General features: G+C 48.7%; 6 protein-coding genes across 6 annotated transcripts; 5 read left to right on the top strand and 1 right to left on the bottom strand.

Moving 5' to 3' along the window:
• Nucleotides 1-1360: 1360 nt before the first annotated feature.
• On the top strand, nt 1361-2383 carry BDV27DRAFT_143835 (uncharacterized protein; the record flags this gene model as incomplete). Its single annotated transcript, XM_032070166.1, has 1 exon — nt 1361-2383. The coding sequence occupies one exon, from the start codon at nt 1361-1363 to the stop codon at nt 2381-2383; it is 1023 nt and encodes a 340-aa protein (XP_031929301.1).
• A 130-nt stretch (nt 2384-2513) lies between these two features.
• On the top strand, nt 2514-3068 carry BDV27DRAFT_95051 (uncharacterized protein). Its single transcript, XM_032078024.1, has one exon. It carries the CDS (start codon nt 2644-2646, stop codon nt 2959-2961), a length of 318 nt encoding a protein of 105 aa, XP_031929300.1. The 5' UTR covers nt 2514-2643; the 3' UTR covers nt 2962-3068.
• Nucleotides 3069-3997: 929 nt separating this feature from the next.
• On the top strand, nt 3998-5843 carry BDV27DRAFT_125706 (histidine phosphatase family protein). The gene is made up of 2 exons (XM_032066393.1): nt 3998-4271; nt 4340-5843. The coding sequence occupies exons 1-2, from the start codon at nt 4135-4137 to the stop codon at nt 5691-5693; spliced, it is 1491 nt and encodes a 496-aa protein (XP_031929299.1). The 5' UTR covers nt 3998-4134; the 3' UTR covers nt 5694-5843.
• A 332-nt stretch (nt 5844-6175) lies between these two features.
• BDV27DRAFT_125705 (uncharacterized protein) lies at nt 6176-6887 on the top strand. Its single transcript, XM_032066392.1, has 3 exons — nt 6176-6263; nt 6382-6446; nt 6636-6887. The coding sequence occupies exons 1-3, from the start codon at nt 6238-6240 to the stop codon at nt 6851-6853; spliced, it is 309 nt and encodes a 102-aa protein (XP_031929298.1). The 5' UTR covers nt 6176-6237; the 3' UTR covers nt 6854-6887.
• Nucleotides 6888-11546: 4659 nt separating this feature from the next.
• Nucleotides 11547-13749, top strand: BDV27DRAFT_143832 (Oligosaccharyltransferase subunit Ribophorin II-domain-containing protein; the record flags this gene model as incomplete). The annotated part of the gene is made up of 6 exons (XM_032070165.1): nt 11547-11692; nt 11766-11964; nt 12017-12301; nt 12352-12553; nt 12879-13217; nt 13352-13749. The coding sequence occupies 6 exons, from the start codon at nt 11547-11549 to the stop codon at nt 13747-13749; spliced, it is 1569 nt and encodes a 522-aa protein (XP_031929297.1).
• A 3063-nt stretch (nt 13750-16812) lies between these two features.
• Nucleotides 16813-18928, bottom strand: BDV27DRAFT_125699 (putative short chain dehydrogenase). Its single transcript, XM_032066391.1, has 3 exons — nt 18185-18928; nt 17782-18120; nt 16813-17607 (listed from the first exon to the last, which is right to left on the bottom strand). Exons 1-3 carry the CDS (start codon nt 18398-18400, stop codon nt 17296-17298), a joined length of 867 nt encoding a protein of 288 aa, XP_031929296.1. The 5' UTR covers nt 18401-18928; the 3' UTR covers nt 16813-17295.
• Nucleotides 18929-20475: the final 1547 nt, after the last annotated feature.

The raw sequence follows: 20475 nt of genomic DNA, 5'->3' as shown, positions 1-20475 counted from the left end.
TTTTAATTCCCAATTCTCAGTTCGTGAGCTCTTCTGGGTCCCTTGTCTTAGTTGTTCTTAGATTTCTTTTAATTTTTAAATTTCCTTTTTTTTTATTTTTTAAATATTTTTTTTTGTTACTCCCCATGCCATGCCTGTGGTTTAACGCAAACCCATCATCACTTGGTCCCACTCACCACTTTTCACTGCACACCGCCGAATTGTTCTTGTCATAACGGCAGCGTGAACATGAAGCAATCCCTCCGGCCTCAGAAAAAATAATAATAATTAGAAATAATATCCATTTCTCCTCTGCTCATCGCTGTTTCGACTCTCTTACCTTCTTTCTTTGTCCTTCAAATCTTTATTTACATTCCTCAAATTCCCACCTCTGCTGGTCTACTTCTTTGCCTCTTTACTCGACCCTTCTGACAAGTACCCTTGCGTTGTTCCATTTTTATTTTAAGAACTTAGCTTTATTATCTTTTGATTGTAATTTCTTTTCTTCTTCTTTTTCTCTTATTCAACTCTATATATATTCTACTCTCTTCCTTTCCTTCGGACTTTATATCACTGCGACGAGCATCACTACTATACTGCATATAAATACAGGTGTGATCAATCGTTTCAGTGGTTGTTGCTCCAATACGAATACCCAAGAACTACCAGTACGGAGGAGCTTCTATTCTACCGAGGAAGCAAGCTTGAGAATTTCCTCGAGCCCGTCTTTATCCAGTTTTAACCTTCCCGATTTATTTTCTCCCTTTTCACCGTGGCGACCCTAGCGATCAGTGTGTTGACTAATACCCCGTACACCAACCCGGGGCATTCCACGCATCACTATCATTCGCTGTCTGGTTACCATCTCACCCAACCGACTGGTGGCCTCTCTCGCTCTTCCCTTCCCGAGTCTTCGGCTCACCTGGAGAGAGGGGGGGTCCCGCCATGCCCCAGCTTCTTGCGGCCGTCCATCGAAAGAGACTCGGAGCATATGTCGCCGATTTCTCCAGTGACAGGCCCTTCATCAGAAGATGCCCTTCGAACTGAGAAACATAGTGCCCTGGAGAAGAAACGCCCTTTTGTAGACGAGGATTCGTCTTTGAACGGCCGCGAGCCTGGACGTCCGCGGCCTGTTTCGTGGCATCCCTCAACCCCTGTGGAGCCCCCGCTGAGTTCTACCCAGCTTCGTCCCATTGGAGTCGACTCTATCTTGAACCCCCCGGCGAGAGCACCGTCAGTATCTGCTTCCACGGCGGAAACCGGTCGGGAAGGGCCAGGAGACCAGTTCTCAACCTCCCCGTCTCATCAACATCTCCCTCCCGCGACAGTACATCTCCCATCTCCATCAACACACGCAAAGCGCCTATCGACATCTCCAGGAATGAGGAGCCGTCAGATCATCTCTCCCGTTTCACCATCAGCTCGCTTTGTCAGCTCTGGAGTCGGTTATCCACGAAAAGCGAGTGCTTCCCAGTCTCCGCTAGTTCAGGAAACACGGCCGGGAGCATATACCGTGGCGCCTGGTTCACCCTTGCCTGTGGATTCCGTAACTGGACAGTCGATGTCCGTGTCGGGATATCAACAGCCTGCTCCAGTATCCGTTCATTCCACACCAACCTTCCATAGCCGCCGGACAAGTGCTAATCCAACACCAAACCCGAGCTCTCAGGAGACGAGCCCTACGACACCCATCTCGACCTTTAGTCAATTTGGCCGGTCATCTCCTGCGGCTACTACTGCTTCTGGCCCACAGCCTGCGCCGTCATATTTGCATACCACTCCGCATACAACAATGGAGCCAGTCAGCCGACTGCCTTCAGTAGTTGCAGGCCACAAGCATGTGAGTGAGGAGCCCGTCGTCCTGCCTAGTTCCCAAGCGGAAAATCCCCCTTACCCCGGGATGATCCCCTGTATCCTAGACCTAAAGTCCGGCTCTTCTAGCCAGGCCGAGAAGCGAAAGGCAAATAGTGATGCGTCGAGGAGGTTCCGCAACAGGAAACGAAATGAGCTACAAATGGAGCAGAAGATCACGGCCCAGCAGGATGAAATCCGGAAGCAAACGGAAGTGCTGCAGAGGCAGGCCCAAGAGATTCGGGCCCTGATGCAAGAGCGAGACTTTTACCGCTCCGAGAGGGACTTCTACCGCGAGCACGTCAGCCGTCTCGGGCCTTCCGGTCAAATCCCGGCCCGGCCAGCCTCTCCACGCTCCTTTCAATCCTCGGATCGTGACCCTCAGGTCTGGCCTAGTACAGACGCCACACAGCGAGCTGTGGATACAAGCGGAGTGCCACCGCCCGCCTCAGCTACTAGAGCAGCTGGTAGCTGGCCAAGTCGAGGGACTCTGGCAGATGAACAGCAGGCAAGATCACTGCCACAGTTCCCTGGGCCATGGACCCGCGCTTGATTATGGAAGCAAGACATTGGGCTCACATGTCCCGGCTTATGCTCTGCTTCCTCTGTTTCTTTTGAGGAAATCTCCGTGCGACTTTTGAAAGGTGCACGCCTTCCCTCTCTAACATTCTTTCTCTCCTGCGGGATCGTCGGCTGTCCATTTTGGCATCCAAGGAGATCCGCAGAAATAATTACCTGACTATATTTCATACATCTCGCCTGAGGCGAGAATCTCATTGCATTGGAGGAAATTGTGTTATTTGTGCGATCAGCATGGAAATTTTGGATTATGCGAACGGCGAAAAGCAGATGGCTCTCTTATTGATTAGTGCGAACTGGGTTCCTGACATTCCTGCATATATTTTGTTTGCTTTAGCTGTCAATGTTTTCACTTTCTTGCTTATAGTTTGCTTCACCCTTGTCTATTTGGTTGAGAGTGTTGGAAAGGAGTCTGTCTGCTTGCTTTGCATTGACGTCGATTTGATTCGCCTCGCTGGATTGTTTTTACAGAGCACTTGGAAAAGTGTCAACTGCGAGGCGTGTTCCCTTGATCTTGGGCTGTTCGGTGTTGTTGGATTTGTTCTGGTTTGATTGTGACCGTGGACCCCGTTAGACGAAAGATACCACCACGGCTCTGATTTGGATTTGAGCGTGCAACTGAGAGCGATCTCCCCATTACTGTTTCAAAGACTTGGCTACTCAAACTTGGGATTTGTGGTATCTACCATAGACCTGTACAATATCATTGCCCAAGAACAAGAACAAGAAATACCTCTAAAAAAAACAATGAGAATATTTCAAAGACTTCAAGCAAAACGGGAGAAAAGAGCGAAAGCACGAAAACGAAGAGGAAAACAAAAAAAAAAAAAACAAGGCAGAGAGTCAACGGCCGTTGTGGATCTCCGCCGGGCTCGGCGACATCCGACGATGATCGTTATCAAATGGAAAGCACGGGTAGAGATTATCAGATGTGGCCCGCCAGCACCACCACGAGATTTTATTAGGTCATTAGATTGATTTAGTGAAGCATTGACATATTGACATATTGACTGGTGCGTTTTTTCGGAGAATTTCAGTCTTCGTTGACTGGTTTTGTGACCATGTGAATTTTGTGCTCTCCGTGAGGTTTCCACATCGTTTAGACTTGGAATAGTATACGATTTGTCCCGAGACTAAGGAAAGGGCAAATATTAGAAGAGAAAAAGAAAGAAATGAATGAAAAAAAGTATAATAAATAAACAACCATCTTGAGCAAGGATTCCGAAAGAATATTCACGTAAAGCGTGGGGAAAGGATTGGCTGTAGTTGACAGATTTGAGAACCCGTGCCTGATCAATATCAAACCAGCTAAAACAACGGCTTCTCGTAAGGAGTGGATTATTGCGACGTAAGTAGCCCTGTACTAATTAATCATGCGTGAACCTCAGATCTTAACTTCAATTGAACAAAAGTCCGACCGGATTCCGAAGGAATGTCTAGGATTATGGAACTTCTTCTCTGGCACACTTGTTCACCATTCCCGCGCCCACGTGGGCCCAACACAACCTATCAGAATCGCACAGACAACTCAGGTCATCCTCACCGTCAGCACTTTCTACTACCTAAAGAACCCAGGATGATCGAACATCATGTCTTATGCGGCAGGCTTATCCTCTTTTAACCCCCACTACACTAACATCACGGCTGAATCTCCGTCCGATATCGCGGGATCCGAAGCTGCACTAGGGTTACAAGGTCTCCGATTTTGATCAACATGAGACGGAAATGAAGGGCTTATATGAGGACCTCCCCGTCCGCGTGGAGGGCGTGTCCCGTTGTTTGTCTAATAGCAAAAGGGTTGCAATCGTGAGCGTCATGGCTGTCCTTAGCGTGCTCCTTCCCATTACCTTCCTTCTCTCGAGGTAAGCTCACCCAGAGACACTGCCCTATAGTGGATGCCCTAATCTAACGGCGGCTGATCTTCATTCAGTGTTGCCGGTACTCCGGTCACTAGCCCGAGACAACAGTCGTGCAATACTGTTGACGAAGGGTACCAGTGCTTCTCGGGGGTCTCTCACCTGTGGGGCCAGTATTCCCCCTACTTCTCGGTCGACGACGAGTCTTCGCTCTCCGAGGACGTTCCGGACCACTGTCAGGTTACCTTCGCCCAAGTGCTTTCCCGTCACGGCGCGCGGTATCCAACGGAGAGCAAGTCCGAGAAGTACGCCAAGTTCATCAAGGCCATCCAGCATAATGCTACCTCGTTCTCCGGGAAGTATGCCTTCCTGAAATCTTACAACTACTCCCTCGGCGCCGATGACCTTACCACTTTTGGAGAGAACCAAATGGTGGATTCGGGAATCAAGTTCTATCAGCGCTATGAGGAGCTCGCCAAGAGCGTCGTTCCTTTCATTCGGGCATCGGGCTCGGATCGGGTAATCGCATCCGGTGAGAAATTCATCGAGGGCTTCCAGAAGGCGAAGCTCGGTAACTCCAAGATCAAGCGGGATCGGTCTGCTCCTATCGTCAACGTGGTTATCCCTGAGACCGATGGATTCAACAACACGTTAGACCATAGTGTCTGCACGGCCTTCGAGAACAGCAAGGTAGGGGATGAAGCAGAGGACAAGTTCACAGCTGTTTTTACGCCCTCCATTGTTGAACGTCTGGAGAAGGACCTCCCCGGAACCAAGCTCTCCAGCAAAGAGGTGGTTTATCTTATGGACATGTGCTCATACGACACCGTCGCCTTGACCCGCGACGGCAGTCGGATTTCCCCCTTCTGCGCGTTGTTTACCCAGGAAGAATGGGTGCAATACGACTACCTGCAGTCGGTCAAGAAATACTACGGCTACGGTGCAGGCAACCCTCTTGGACCTGCGCAGGGCATCGGCTTTGCTAATGAGCTGATCGCTCGTCTGACCCAATCCCCGGTTAAGGACCACACCAGCACCAATACCACGCTGGACTCGAACCCCGCCACTTTCCCGCTGAATGCTACGCTCTATGCGGACTTCTCGCACGATAACACGATGACCTCCGTTTTCTTCGCGCTTGGTCTGTATAATACGACCGAGCCCCTCTCTCAGACCTCGGTGCAGTCGACTGAGGAGACGAATGGATATTCATCCGCCTGGACCGTTCCTTTCGCAGCCAGGGCCTACGTCGAGATGATGCAGTGCAAGGATGAGAAGGAGCCTCTCGTCCGCGTCCTGGTCAACGACCGGGTCATCCCGCTGCAGGGCTGTGATGCCGACAAGCATGGTCGGTGCAAACGGGACGATTTCATCGAGGGACTGAGCTTCGTTACATCCGGAGGAAACTGGGGAGAGTGCTCTGTTTAAGTTGGGGGTTGTTTATCAATGTTGTCACTGACAAACATATCTATTCTTCTATGCTTCTTTTTACTCTTTGAATCTTTCTTTCAAGCCCTTCTTCATTCATACAACTTAACTTAGTCCACACAAAAATGTACACAAAGAGCAGCGATATCCACCCAATAGAAAGAGATACAATTGCATATCCATCCACGAGATCTTACAAGTACGTATCCCCGATACCTCATACCGAGACACTATAATACCTCATTTATCAACTACCCTCCAAGAACATCTCATCTAGCACCATCCTAAGCAGAAATATCTTAAACCAGCATGGATCCTACATCATACTACCACAAAACCAGCTCCATACAAATACAACCTCACTCTACAACAGGAGTACACCCCAACCAATAAACACTTCATAACACACCCCAAAACCACAAACTAATATACAATTAAACCAGACAAGAAAGAAAAGCCCCCCCCCCCCCCCCCAAGATCTACTAAATCAAGCACTCCCATCCTTCCCTTCCTCCCCAGTCCCAGACCCCGACGGACGAACCAAATGCTTCTGACTCTTATTCAAATAAGCTAAACAACCAAATCAGCACTCTCCCTTACCCCAGTAACAACCCCCAAGACACAAACAATGATCAAAACCCAAAGAACAAGAACAAGAACAAGAACAAGAGAAAAGAAAGAGACTCACTCCTCTCGTAAAGCACATAAGACGTATACAACGCAATCGGCAACGCCACGATAGTGGAAAGCCATCTATAAATCACATCATTATTAGCAGCTGAATCCTGATCTTGAAATTCAACAAGGAGCAAGCATAATTGATGTTCGATAGAGGGTCCATAAACTCTCTCAAACCGTATCTTTTATCTTGAGATAAAATAAGTAAAACAAAAGGAAACGGGAGTAAAAAAAAAAGGGGGGGGGGGAGACAAAGAAATATACCGTCTGGCAGCAATTTTATATTCCTTCGTTTGCCGAATATCCCGGACAGCTTGTGGACTTTGGGGTCCTCGCCGGGGTGGATGAGGTGGACGTTGAAGGGATTGCGGGTTGACAATTACGCGGGGTTGTTGGTTAGACATTTTGTTTTTATTCTTATTATCTTTTTTTCCCTCTCTGTCTCTCTGTACGATAGTATTGGGCTCGGGATGGTATGTTAAAGTACTTATTCGAAGGGATGTGGTTTGATTGAATGAGAGATGGTTTGAGGCGGGAAAAGTCAGGTGTAGTTTATTTGCGTTTGTTTCCTTTTCTCGGGTTGATAGATGCCTCAGGCTACTATATTTCCTATCGATCTGTTTTTCTTGCTTGGATATCAAGTTCAATTCAATTCATCCCATTCTTGATTTAAAACAAGCTGATTGTAATAAATCCTATGCAGGAATACATACTTCGAACACAAACGATTAAACCCCGCAAGTAAACTAATTACTTCTAATCCTGGCCATTTTCCTCTGGTCGGATTTGTTATGCGTATGCGCGTACATTAACAAAGACGAAATATAAAGTAAAAAAAAAAAAGGGGAAAAAATGCAAGACTCACTGTACAGGAAGGAAAACAATAATACAGTCCCGTTTTTCTCTTCTCTTGTCCTATGTCTTGTCCAGTCACTTTTGTCATATACCATGGTGGACAAGACGGAGAACAGACAATACACGAGTGGGAGTAGAAGAGCACGAATAACAGCTGAAAGAGAAAAAAAAAAAAAAAACACCAGTGCAATTGCCTGTCTTATCTTTTGAAGAAATTTCCGCTATGCTTAGTTCCGATGACCGTTCATAACGCCGTGATAGTTCAAATGTCTAATGAATCAGGGGGTGTGACTCGTGGTCACTTGAATAAAGGATTAAAGTGGGATTTAGAAAGGGGTTAAGACGTATGAAGGGAAAGAAACGTTGGATGGAATTATCGTATTCAGAGGGTAGAGGTAGAGATAGAGGTAGAGGTAAGAGTGGTCAACCACTAGTGCTGCTTCGCGGAAGAACCAGGGGTCTGACCGGGATTGGGCTCATCGGGATTATCGGTGTTGGTTTTCTTGCGCGCATTGGCTCTGCGAGCCCGTTCTTCTTTGTGGTTCTGAAACTCGGCCATTAATGCTGCTGCGGCGCGACGACGAGGACGTCCGCCGGGGGTTGTAAGTGAGTTCTGATCAGCGGAAGGAGGAACGTCGGGGGTGGAGGTGGGAGCAGCATTGCTCTTCTCCTTCTGTCCCTGCTTCGGGGTCGAGAGCTTGAGGAGGCGTCTGGGGGTAGTTGTAGGATTGGATGGAGCGGTTTTAGGGCTCTTCGAAGGTCTGTTGCTGACCACGTTGTCACCGTCCGTCTCGATTTCAGAATGGGGCCGCTTCTTCGGTTTGGCAGATGTGTTAGTCGTGTTGGAAGCAGAAGGAGTTGCCGGCAATTCACGTTTCGAGAAGATCAGTTTGAGTTTGAGGGTCTTGGGCTTTTCGGATGAAGGCTCTGGTTCAGTCGGGGTCGGTGCCGATGCTCCTACCGTGTTCTTGCGTCTTCTCTTTGGCTTATGTGTACTCTCTGTGGTGGATTCGTTGGTCGAGGGAGCCTCGCTTGGGATAACGGGTTCCGTACGTCGTCGCTTCCGGGACCCAGCGGGCCTGTCCTGTTTCGAGCTCTTTGCAGAAGCCGGGGCCAGAGCGGGTGTCTCAGACGATTGCGAGCTGCCGCTCTTGCTGTGCCGGCCGATCAGTGCCTCAATCTGAGAGACTGACATCGACCTGTCAATGGCGATGCCCTTCTGCCGCGCTTCCTCGCGGGCCTTAATCTTAGCCCGTTCGTGATAGACGTCCTCCATCATGAACGGAAAATTGGTTGCACGAGGCAGGTTACGCTCTCCAATACGTGGTGGAAAGCCAAAGATACGGTCCTTCTCGGACTGTTCCAGGGACCTTAGGCGCACAGGGGGCTCGGGAAGTTGCTTGTCCCCATACGTGTTGTTGGGCCTGTACCACTCAAAATCAGGGCCAACAACAACGTATTCCTCTCCAAACTCGTTAATTCGACCTGTGTGCGTCCAACCGTCCTCGTCAGTCCACTGTTCTGTAGTAGGTTCGTCATCCGAGGGTTGCCTACTCTCTCCCTCAACCACCGCCGCAACTGCGGTAATTTCCGCATCCCCTTTGCCGTGATACTCTTTTCGCAGCTCTTCGAGCCAGGAGTCAGCCTCAGGCGCCGGCACAAAGTCGTCTGAAACGGCTGCCGCGGCCAATTCAAATATGCGGCGAGCAAAGGCATCCACATCTGGCTGCGGGGTGGCAGATAGTGCCTGCGTAGTTTCTGCTGGCGCTGTCCCTGGTTGCTCAGCATTCTTCTCGCCGCTGGGCGCCTTGTCACTCTGTTTCCCAGCCGCAGACGATTCCGCCTTTCCAGGCGTTTGGGCCCGGGGTCGGCGGAAACGCCGCTCTGATTCGAGGGACTCTAATGCCCTGATAGTGGGCTTTCGGGTCCGGCCGGACATCCGAGCGCCGGTAGAGGTAGTTGTGGAGAAGCTTGTAGGCGAGGCTGGTGTGTCCATTTGGCCATCAAGGCCGAAATTGTTGCGATACATATCTGCATCATAATCAAAATGGTAAGAGTCATCGTACACACCGACGGAGGCTCCTTCAACGCTATCAGCGATTTCATTGCCATAGGAGGCGGGCTCAAGCGTTTTCTGAACAAAAGACTCGAGAGACTTGCGGCCCAGACTCAGGGTCACTGTATTGCTCGGTCTCTTGGTCGCTTGCTGAGGCTCCGAGCTTCCCTTATCCGAGTCCTGAGAAGCAGGTTTGTCGGAGTCCTGAATGACTGGTTTACGGTCTTCGGCATCAGTATTGGTTGCAGTATCTGCTTGGGAAGATTCATTCGCTAGTTGCGAGCGACCTGCTGTGGATTTCCTGGCAGACTTGCGGTCTCTACGACGGGATCTAGTTGCCGTGGTATTCGGGGTTGAGACAGGAGTCCGTTCAGCTGGAGTAACTGGGTCTGCCGTTCCATTGGCCTGGGATTTGGCTGCTTTGGACGTTGAATTCACAGCAGGGGTCGGTTCGGGCTTGACACGAGGGGTTGACTTGGGCACTTGCTCAGCTTCGACAACTCCCTTAGACTTGCGGTCTTTGCGAGAGACTGGAGTGGAGAGACGAGTGACCAGTTTAGATTTGGGAGTAGCGTTTTCAGTGCCCTCGGTGCCATTCAGTTTAGCTGGAATAGACTTCCTAGTCTTGCGGCCGCTAGATACTGCGGCACCCATAGCTGGAGACTTGATGTCGTGTTTGGGGTCAGATTGAGGGTTGTTAGCTTCAGATGCCTCAGCTTGTGTAGTCACGGTCTTTCGCCTTTCTTGAGGCTTCTTCTGCAGATATGTGTGGAGGGTAGATTGCTCAGTTTGAGACTTGCGTTTGGGGTTAGAGGTAGAGGTAGGAGTGACAGCTTGATCACCCGTGGAATCACGCGCATTGACAGCGTCTTTGTCAGCGTTCTCGGACTTGCGACTACGACTACTCCTTCTAGAGGCGCTGCCAGATGGCTGAGCTGAGAACGATGCGTTCTTCGGGCCTGGAGTCTCGGCTCCTTTAGACTGTGGTGTCTTTTCGTAGTAGTTGACAGAGCGGTGTCTCTTAGCGCGCTGTGTTGACGACAACGCTTCTTCAAAAGAGGAAGTGATGGGAGTTGGAGGTAGAGACACTGCCAAACGAGATGGATGAGAAGTGTTGAGCTCAAGCTCTCGGGTTGCTTTTCTCGAAGCGCGAGAAGAGCTTCGTCGGGAGTTTCTCTTTATGGTTGGTCAGAGATAATGCGGACAAAGAGAGGTAGAGAAACACTTACAGAAGCCGAATCCAAGATCGAAGGCGCAGGAGAGGCCTCTCCCCGAGTAACAGAAGATCTACCAGCCACTTTTGTTGTTGTTAGCATTCAATACGAATGAGTGAATTATTTGACCACCCCCCGCCTAGGGTTGACTGTGCACTGAGCCCTAAGCAAACAAGACGAACAACAGCAGTCTCAAACAGTTGCCTCACTTTTTTGCAATTTACAAGCAGTTTCCTTTATTCCTCAGGTTTCCTCAATAAACAATCGGCCCACCGGTTTCTAGCAAAGTTCGACCATCGGCACTTCGGAATGCGAGGGTTACGGGTTCACAAGGACCAGCGGGGTATTGCTGGTTCTTTTTGGATCGCTTTCTCGACTAGCTTGTTTTCGCAGTACAAGGTATCCTGTCTATTCCTGTGTTGCAAGGTGAAGTCAGTGAAATGTGCCAAACTGAACAGCTGGTTCCAAACTGGGCCCAGGCAGGAGCGGAAACTCCTGGAAACACCTGAACACCATCAAATCTAGGATGTGGGTGTGTAAATGATATACAACGTCTCCTGACGTACCAATAAGCGGAGGACAAGACAGCGATAGCGACCAGAACGACTTCCAAGACAGCGTGCGAGGGTTAATCACAGGGTGGACCGTCGGTGAAGCGGAGGCGAAGGAGTTCTAACGTAAGGCGTACTGCAGTCGCAGGGGCGCTCCCGGTGCTAGATAAACGCAAAATAAAACATTATGCGAAGGTAAAGGAGCGACTATCGGGATGTTTGACGATTTAGCGGGTTGTCGCAGTAGTTGACGAAGCCATCAAGCCGATCATAAAGCGAGGAAGAATTGTTTGGCAGGCCGACTTGAAGACTCCGGGAAATTAGGGCTTGCAAAGGCGGAGGGTCGGTCACTGGACCGCAGCTTGCCCCAAAGCCGCGGGCGCTTATCTTAGCGTTTCTTCAGCTTGCGTCCGCAGGCCGACGTATTCAGGACACCTACGTCGCAATTGTTCCACTCCGTCCAGCTCGGTTTGTTTCAAGCGTCTATCTCTCAATCAGGATGCAGTTGTGGAATACTGTCCTCCAGCTCAGTTTGCTGGCCTTTACTGCCGCCCCGACCGCAGCGGCATCTGCGTGGGGGTTTACTGATGCCACCGTGTCAGTTCAAACCAAGGGAGCTGGGGTCGGTTCTGGATTGAAGGAAAAGTGCGTGATCTGTTTACTACTATAGAGCTTGGCTTTACTCAGTGAAATTGGCTAACATCGACCGAATTGACAGTATTCCTGACAACAAGGCCCTCACCAAGCCCGTCTCCCTCGGAAGTGCCGACACCTTGAAGGTGACTCTCACAGCCCGCGAAGGCAGCTCTGGAAAACGCGCGCACCAGGTTTTCCTCCTCCTCCAAGACCCGGAGACTGGACTCGACATCTCTTATCCCTTTAATGTGAAGGAGAATGGCAAATCGAAGGTTGAGTTGGTACGTGTGAAAGGGACAATTTGTTGTTTGGCATGGCTAATGCTGGCTTTAGACTCAAAAGGACCTCCCTATTCAATTCCTCTCCTTGGTTGAGCCACTTGACGCAAAGCTCTTGATCGGGTCTTTTGGCAGCGCGGAGGCCTACAATGGCGCTGCGTTCAAGCTGGCCGTTACCCGGAACCCCGATCAGCCAGTCCCAACTGTTGAGGTCTCGAGATACGGAAAGCTTCCTGAGATCCACCACATCTTCAAGGAGGATCCCCGAAGCCCGCCGATTGTCATCACCCTTGCGTTTGTGGCGATGGTGCTTGGCACACTTCCCGTTCTTGCTGGTGTGGTAAGTGTCCGATTACTCTCCTTCGGTCATTGCTAGTCTAACTTGTCCAGTGGCTATTCCTCGGCGCCAACGTTTGCCACCTCCCTAAGGCTTTGAAGGCATCCCCCATTTCTCATAGTGTCTTCCTCGGCTCTCTTCTCTCGATCGAAGGGATATTCTTCCTGTACTACCAGTCCTGGACACTCTTCCAGATCCTTCCTGCGGTCGCCGTGGCTGGCACGGTCGCATTCATCAGTGGCAGTCGCGCCTTGGGTGAAGTGCAAGGTAGACGTCTTGATGGTCTTCGGTAAATCTGGCCGGTACTGGATTTACTGGCAAAATCTTCGATGCGACTGAATACTGTCTTCTGTACTGTTTTCTAGATTACTGTATCAGCCTCCGCTTTCCAGCATATGTAACAGAGTTCCTAAGCAAGCCAATAGAACAGACACGCACATTGTATTTCTGAGAAAATCAATCCAAACCACAATTAAGAAACACATCCATTGAAATCGTAAAAATCCAGTAAACAAATGATTGTTTTGTCGCATGGATGGCTGACGTCACCCGAGGCGTTGACCAATTTCGGCTAGTGAAGTTTCATTCAATTCAAACATCGCCAAAAGCTCTCTCCGGTTTCTCCACGCTTCAAACATTGACATTGCCGATTCCCACCCCGCACGCGCTAGCCATTGCGGTATTCGGGATCCATCCATGGGTTCATCATCTTCGAAACCCGTGAGATCTGCCGCGCAGGCAGTCTCACGGCGCCAATACCCTAAACAACCGTCCACTTTGCCATCAACACCATCGAAGCCTCCGTCTCCCGGGCCTGCTTCAGCGCCCCGTCCGCCAAAGGAACAGGAAACAAAGACCCGTGCTCCCACGGGCCCAACATATCATTCCAAAGAACAGCCTTCTCTTACGAAATCAAACGGTACGTGCGTAATTTCTTCGCAAAAAGGAACAAGGAGAAACCACCGCAGAATCTTTCCCCTCTACCCCCCTCTTTCTTCCTCCCCTCAAAGAAACAACCCCAACACAAACTAACCCAAAAAAAAAAAAATTCAGCAATCGACCTTGACGGCCGAGATCCCGATTTCGCTGCCACCCTCCGCGGAATCGGCCCCGTTAGCCCAGCCCCGACCCTATCCAATTCCAGCACATTCGCCTCCGGAGCTCAACGCGGGGACTCCGTACAAACCGTCTTTCCCCGGGCGGCAAACCCGGCGTTGCTGGTGGTCACCGCGCGCCAGAAGATTGCTAAGGCAGCAGAACGAGAGGTGGAATTAGTCGGACGACCGGGTTTTACGGGACGGGAGTATCTGGATGCGTTGACGATCCGACAGGCGCTCTCGATGCGGGATCGGCAGGGTATGCCATCTGGGGAGATTGAGAGGCTCTTGCGGTTGAAGAAGGGGGTTGTGGATCGGTTGGGGAAGAAGGGAGTTGTTTCGGAGGTTGGTTGAGTAAATTTGAGTAGGGGTTGTTGGGACTTGTATATTATTGTATAGTATGAGCTACGATAGTGAGGCGTTTTATTGGGGTGTTTTGTGGACTGTATATCTCCCAAATCTATAACTGGTATTTGGCCTAGCTTGTACTATTAAGACAAGAACATACAACCAACATCGATGAAGGCATGTGTGTGTATTGAAAGTGGGTTGGAAAGTATATCCCTACGAGATATCATATCTAAATCACCAAACAGCGACACCAAAAAGTTCCAGGACGAATCCCAAGCAAACGGATAGCTGTGGGTCTTCATTCTTCAGGGGCCCAGCCAATAACATGTATGAAATTAGAATCTCCTTTTCTACGGGTCGACTGCGGAATTAGCATCCGGCGGCAGGGGAACAATGTCGATCCTACTTGGACCATGAACGTCCGTTACGAGAATCTACATGAGATATATATCTACCTGCTAACACCCTAAATATTCCACTCGAGCTATCGCATTTATAATGATATGCAGTTGTCGGGTGTTATGCGCCAGAACCCGTTCCGCATTCTATATCCAATTCGTATCCCAATATGAGCCTTGAGACTGAACAGTACTCTCCATGACACACACCTTGCTCTGTGCAGTCTTCGTACTAGGAAGATGTTGTTCAGTCTAGAAAAATACTCGAAGCCTGTTATATGTTAGCCAGATGGAAATTTGGAGAAAACCCTCATTTTAGTACTTGCAAGTGTTATATATTTAATTAAACTATGCTTCTATGGATTCAACGACAAGAGTTTGAATATGGAGATAAAGGGAATATCTGTAGGGTTCGCACAACCTAGCTGGTAGTTAAACCAGAATGACAACACAAAGATGATGTCTATACGCAGAAGTATCATCGCTAGCTAAATAATTGAAGTTGTGGATGATACCTAGGAAATAGTCTACTACGTTATGTTCATAATGAGGATTTTTAACTCTCAGGACACCTGACTGGATTTTGCAATTTGATGACTGATTTCTCCATTATATTAGAGACTAAGTTACACCCCCAGCTTGGTGGGTACAGACCATATCTAGAGAAAGTATGCTTTTCTCGGTATGGGGTATACGTTCATTATGAGACAAGTTCGTGCCAAACTATGTCTGTGGAGAGATCATCGAGGAATTGCTTGTCATTACGCGATATAGCCTAGTAAGTTTGGGATTGAGGCTATTGTTCACACACTTTTCTTATGCTTTAATTGCTGTGTTGTGGCTGGTAACTAGACCGACTATTTTATTTACTGATAGGAGATGGCCTGATTGTAAGGTGATTGAGTATAGAATGAGTAAGGAATACTATAGGTTGGCTCAAAAACGCGTAGAAACCTACCATAAACCGAAAGGAATTCATTCTGTTGCTTAACTCTAGATGAATGAACAAGTATGCAGACGGGAGTTGCCTAAGGCATAATGAACCACAATAGGGAGACGATAAACATTCGTGGATACGTAACCAGGATGTACTCATATCAACCTCCAAGCTCTGTTTACTAGCGTATGCAAAAGAATACTCCGGCTATTCATCGGGCGATAGTGTACCAGGAAGGTCGAGCCTCTTTTACCCGAAACCGCGAATGCCCACGTTTCAAAATTCCTAGCGTAGTTTGATAGGATTCAGACTCCATCCACCCTCTCTTTTCTCCTGTTTTCGAGATGCACCACCAGCCTCAAAGTCAAAGTTACATTCAACTTCAGGTACGCATCGAAGCCACGAGATCAAACCCATTCAGGCAATTCCGATAGATCCCAGGACATCACACGCCGCATACCCACGTAGTTTTAGTCATGTATAAACAGACGTCTCGAAAGGCTGGAATCAGGCATCTCGAGAGCCTGCATCACGGCATCAAGCAAGGCCGTCGTAGTATTAGCATCGCAAATTGATGTGTTGTCAAACCTAGATCTGACTCATAAAGTATTAGTCCGCAAGATATCGAAGACATTCATCAATCTGCACATTTGTTTGGATAACGAAATATATCCGATGATATGGCTGAGATCAAATGATATGCAATAATCCCACTAAGGCATGTTATAGATGCTCACGGGAATACTTCGGCGTCAATTTTAGATCCAGACAGTTAGACAATCCCTATGAGATCACATCATGCTATATAGGGTTTAATAAACTAAAGTTGAAGTTTAGCAGAGATAGTCCCGATAACAACCGAGAGCCAGTCAACTTACGGGTCGAGTCGAAACAAGGCGATCCACGTGCACATTATTTGAGCCCTACCACGACCACCAACGTGACATCGCCATAGATCGCCTAAAGCAGTCAGCAACCACTGAAAGAGGCGAAACTACAGTGGAGCATGCATCCCTTACATAAAAGTCGAGAATTAGGCATCAAAATTGGAGCCCTATCTCTCTCTTCCCCGTCATGTGTTGGTTCCCCTTGGTCGGGCTATAGCCTATTGAATGACTTACAGAAAGATGTAGGTACCGCGTACAGGCTAAGTATACCAGCCTCGCCCCGTGATTAGCATTGCCCCAGATTCCAAATGCCTAATACGTCTGTAGACGGCCTCAAAACGGCAATCCCTTGAATATGATCAATCCAGTACGTCGGTTCTGGTAATCCCGGGATTTCCCCCATCTTCTTTTGATTCTCGATCGGAGTAGTGGTCATCAAGACATCATGCATCCTCAACAATTGACGATAATTGGACTGGTACAGACATGGCCCGTATGTGGACCGTTGGCTCCTGTTGAGCGGCAAAAGGAGACAGTAATCCATGCCTCAAAAGACAACGTGATTGATATGACTCTATCTAGCGGTTTAGCTTGGTCCAGAGAGCAGGGGTCTTGATGTCATGGTATGGACAACCATGGATACAACCACGATCGAGCGTGGTTCTTGTGGTCCGGGATGAATGTGGGGGGAAAGTTTGACTTTGAAAAGTGGGGATTTAATTCCCCCGGATGGACGATTACTTGGCGGGGGTTGGTATCAATGAACGGTATCGAAGTGTACTCGTTTGCCGGGAAGTCGGAAGCAAAATCCCTGTCTCCTAGACACTTCATTCGTAGGAATTCGAATAACGCCGCGCAAGTGGTGCTTTAGTTCAGAATTGCCCAGTGGGTCATGTGCGAACACGCGCATCAATATATTGTCAGATCTGGCACTAAAGTGGAAGATGATTCATGCAAACTTAACGTTACTCGTTAGTTGTCAGTCGAGACCGCCAAGGATCACCTCCCGCAACGTTCATCGTCAATCATACTTTCACTACGCTCAGGTGGACCATTCACTTGTTCCAAATTAAGGCTCATGCATTATGTATAGGTACAATGTCGCTCTAGTTAATCGACTACGACCCGATCCAGCAATTGCAACGCTGAGATATCAACCGAACCTCATCCTATCAGTCCCCAAGCATGCCAAAACACAAGAATCATGATAAGACCATCAATTTCAAATCCGATCACGCTTGCTTTCCCCGACGCCATGCAGTAGTAGAAATGATAATATGAAAAATAGAATATGCAAATGAAAAGGAAAGAACCATTCAAATGTCATCTACCAAGCGGCGTGACCTCCGTCCATGCGTAGATCGCTTCCAGTCATGAAGCTGCTGGCGTCACTGAGAAGGAAGACGGCAGCGCCACGGTACTCGTTAGGGGTAGACAGACGTCCCAGCATGTTGTGCTTGGGCCATTCTTCGCGACGCTCAGGGAACTGGGCGAAGAGCTTCTCAACCATGGCTGTTACAATATAACCGGGCGAGATGGTGTTGACTCGAATGTTGTACGTGCCCCACTCCATGGCGAGGTTACGGGCAAGTTGAAGCACTGCAGCCTTGCTAGCGTTGTAAGCAGGGCAAATAAGACCCTAAAGAGGCAGACCAGTCAGTAACTTCTTATGTAGGATAGCAACCAATGACATGAACCGAAGGCCGGAGTGGCGTGAGCGGGTTGAGTTTCGTGAAACCCGAGACTCGCAAAAGACCCAAAAAGGTGGGGAAGTTTTTGATTGAAGCAAAATAAAGGTAAGACGAGAACGTACCCGATTGGCAATAGTACCACTCATGCTCGCGATTAGTGCGATGCTACCTCCATTGCCGAAACGAATCATTTGCTTAGCAACTGCCTTGGAAGTCATAAACACACCAGTGACGTTAACTTCAAACATCGTGTTGGCGTCCTGGGCCGTATACTCGAGGGCGGGAGTTTCCTGTTGAATGCCTGCCGCAGCGACCAAGCCATCCAAGCGACCCTCGGCATCAGCGATGGCTTCAATAGTACTTTCGAGAAGTTCGGTGTCACGGACGTCAATGCGACGGTATTGCAGCTCCGTTCCTAACTCCTCCTTGGCACGTTTTTGGATTTCGTAGAACTCAGGGGACTATTCAAAGAATTAGTCTTTATGTCAATGTATTGATGATTAACCCTTAAACAAGATCACTTACGGGTTCCTCCAGGCGGTCCAAAGCATATACCTTGGCCCCGGCCTCCAGAAGCGCTTCAGCCTGAGTTAAACCAAGGCCACGGGCAGCACCAGAGACGCATACGACCTTTCCAGCCAAGCTGAACTCGGGCATTCTGTTCTTAGAGCCGAGGCAGGGGGCCGCCTGTGTGGTAAGAGCGGCGGGGGCAATGTCGTTGGTTTCAATGGAGACAGACATTGTGCTGTTTGATGATACGTATTAAGGGGAAATAAGTATCTGACGAGAAAGGTAGGATCAACTGAAAGTAAGCGCAAAAGCTCAGGTAGTGAGAATTTGTAAATTATTTGAAAGAGTTCTCTTTTCACTAAGGCCGGTAGGGAGCTGGAGCGTAGTGAGTAGAAGATGTCAAGGAGAGATTCAATTGATCATGTCTAATCAGTCACTTCAACACGCCGAGGAATGTCATACTTATATACTTCACCATGGACTTTTGGAGGCTGCTGGGAGAAAGAATGACTCTGGGTCCGGGATAGTCATGAGGCCTCACATGAGCAGACAAAAAGTTGGTAAGGTACCCAAAATAGGAAGGCTGCGAGGGAGCCATAGTGGGTTCGGTCCAGACCCGGGGGAATGCATGGACGAAGAAGACCTTGGGCCCACCATCAGTGGTCACTTGGGCTTTCTTCGTGGCAAGAAAGGGGAATGTTGATCACCACGTTTCTACTATGAAATTGATACTCCTACCTTAATCCTGCATGGTGGTATTGATACCCAGGACGGGGGCTATACCTTCAACACAAGAACACTAACTATGATTGTCATATCCCCCCCAAAAAACCACCAACACGCTACCTAGTGATGAGTTTAGATACGTAACTCGAATTAGGCACTGCCCAGGACAAATCAAGGTCAACTTCATTAACGTGGATGTTCGTAGAAGTTCTCGCGAGCATGACGGGCTGATGACTACAGTTTGATATCATAGTTATCCAGATGCCCTCCGAGGACCACATTATTTTGCGCCGAGAATACAATAGTACCACTGAAAAAAAAAATAAAAATAAAAATAAAATAAAATTCAAGTACAAGATACCACATGGTACGTATCATGGCTGTGGAAGTTTGCGATTGTCAGTGGCGGACTCGGTTTCCTTGTTTGGGCAACCCGGGCTGGGGCAAACCCGGCTCGGCGGACGGAAGAAGCTTAAGGCGGGACTGAAGGTGGGCAGTCTCCAAGGAGTCGGTAAGTGGGCGGTCGAGAACACTGGGGGAGCAGCGGTAGTGAACAGGGACAGGTCACGGGGCCATTTACATTGTTCTGGAAAAAACACAGTTCACTCTCTGGAACATTCGTTAACCAAGCCCGCCCGCCCATCTGGGGATGTGGTCACGGGGCATCTCGAAGATCACCCTGGTTTCCATTGCCAATCTTACCGTCAAGCCGCCGATCGAGTAGTAGGTACAGTAGGTTTTGATCTCTTACCGGCATTCATCAAACACGCAGATTGCCGTATGCAGAAGATGGCTCTGGCCAAATTCCACTTCAGTCCATGATATCCCGAGTGATCCTTAGATTTCCTGAGGTACAATGGGATTTCCGGTACCAATCACAACTTTTACAACTTTTACTGGTTTGAAATCTCTTCGAATTTGCGATGTACAGGATCTCATTACTAGTACTAAATCAAGTCCCTGGTCTTGTTGTAGTACAGAATACTATATACGTCCGGCTATGTCATGAGCTCCACTCTCATTGGCCAATTCGCATTTTCTTCGACGTTCCCGGTCCAGTTTGTTTTGGCCAGATTAAACATCTTGGGGCTCTAAATATTGCAGCTAAGATTTAATGCAGTTTTCCATTAACGCTACTAGTATATATACAGTAGACCCGATCGTCCACAAGAAAAGGGATTGGCAGTATTGGGGACCGTGACCACGGGTCTATATTTAGGCCATATCATATGACCAGTAACATTCAGCAACCGAAATATAGTTAATCTAAAACACAGGAATATTATTATGAACAATGATGATAAAAGGAGGTTGATTTATCAGTTCGGCCAACCGAGATGGATCCAGGAAGGTACCGTGTGACCATCAAAATTTTGAAAATAATAGTGTGGCGCATCACTAAGGGCTCCCCTCCCGGAGACGATGGAACACAATTCTCGGTCTTGATGAATTGTCCTTAGTGGTAAGCTATTTGCCCTTTTGGGAACTTCCGGGGAATTGCCTTGAAAATGACGGCCCCAGTTTTTTGGTTCGATTTGACTCCCTCGGACCTCCAGACCCAGAGACCCAGAACCAGAACT

The sequence above is a fragment of the Aspergillus caelatus genome (assembly GCF_009193585.1).
Source record: "Aspergillus caelatus strain CBS 763.97 unplaced genomic scaffold BDV27scaffold_55, whole genome shotgun sequence".
Lineage (NCBI taxonomy): Eukaryota > Fungi > Ascomycota > Eurotiomycetes > Eurotiales > Aspergillaceae > Aspergillus > Aspergillus caelatus.
Note: the sequence above shows the minus strand (reverse complement) of the source record. Positions and strands in the feature narration are given on the sequence as shown.

What these genes read in the sequence shown, in the direction of transcription:
- BDV27DRAFT_95051 (XM_032078024.1), top strand. Translation starts at nt 2,644, where the DNA reads ATGGAAATTTTGGATTATGCGAACGGCGAAAAGCAGATGGCTCTCTTA.
- BDV27DRAFT_125706 (XM_032066393.1), top strand. Translation starts at nt 4,135, where the DNA reads ATGAAGGGCTTATATGAGGACCTCCCCGTCCGCGTGGAGGGCGTGTCC. An exon ending in ATTACCTTCCTTCTCTCGAG is followed by an intron (nt 4,272 to 4,339) that starts GTAAGCTCACCC and finishes ATCTTCATTCAG; the next exon opens with TGTTGCCGGTACTCCGGTCA.
- BDV27DRAFT_125705 (XM_032066392.1), top strand. Translation starts at nt 6,238, where the DNA reads ATGCTTCTGACTCTTATTCAAATAAG. An exon ending in CTGACTCTTATTCAAATAAG is followed by an intron (nt 6,264 to 6,381) that starts CTAAACAACCAA and finishes AAAGAGACTCAC; the next exon opens with TCCTCTCGTAAAGCACATAA. An exon ending in CCACGATAGTGGAAAGCCAT is followed by an intron (nt 6,447 to 6,635) that starts CTATAAATCACA and finishes AAAGAAATATAC; the next exon opens with CGTCTGGCAGCAATTTTATA.
- BDV27DRAFT_125699 (XM_032066391.1), bottom strand. Translation starts at nt 18,400, where the DNA reads ATGTCTGTCTCCATTGAAACCAACGACATTGCCCCCGCCGCTCTTACC. An exon ending in TGGACCGCCTGGAGGAACCC is followed by an intron (nt 18,121 to 18,184) that starts GTAAGTGATCTT and finishes TTCTTTGAATAG; the next exon opens with TCCCCTGAGTTCTACGAAAT. An exon ending in GTGGTACTATTGCCAATCGG is followed by an intron (nt 17,608 to 17,781) that starts GTACGTTCTCGT and finishes CTGCCTCTTTAG; the next exon opens with GGTCTTATTTGCCCTGCTTA.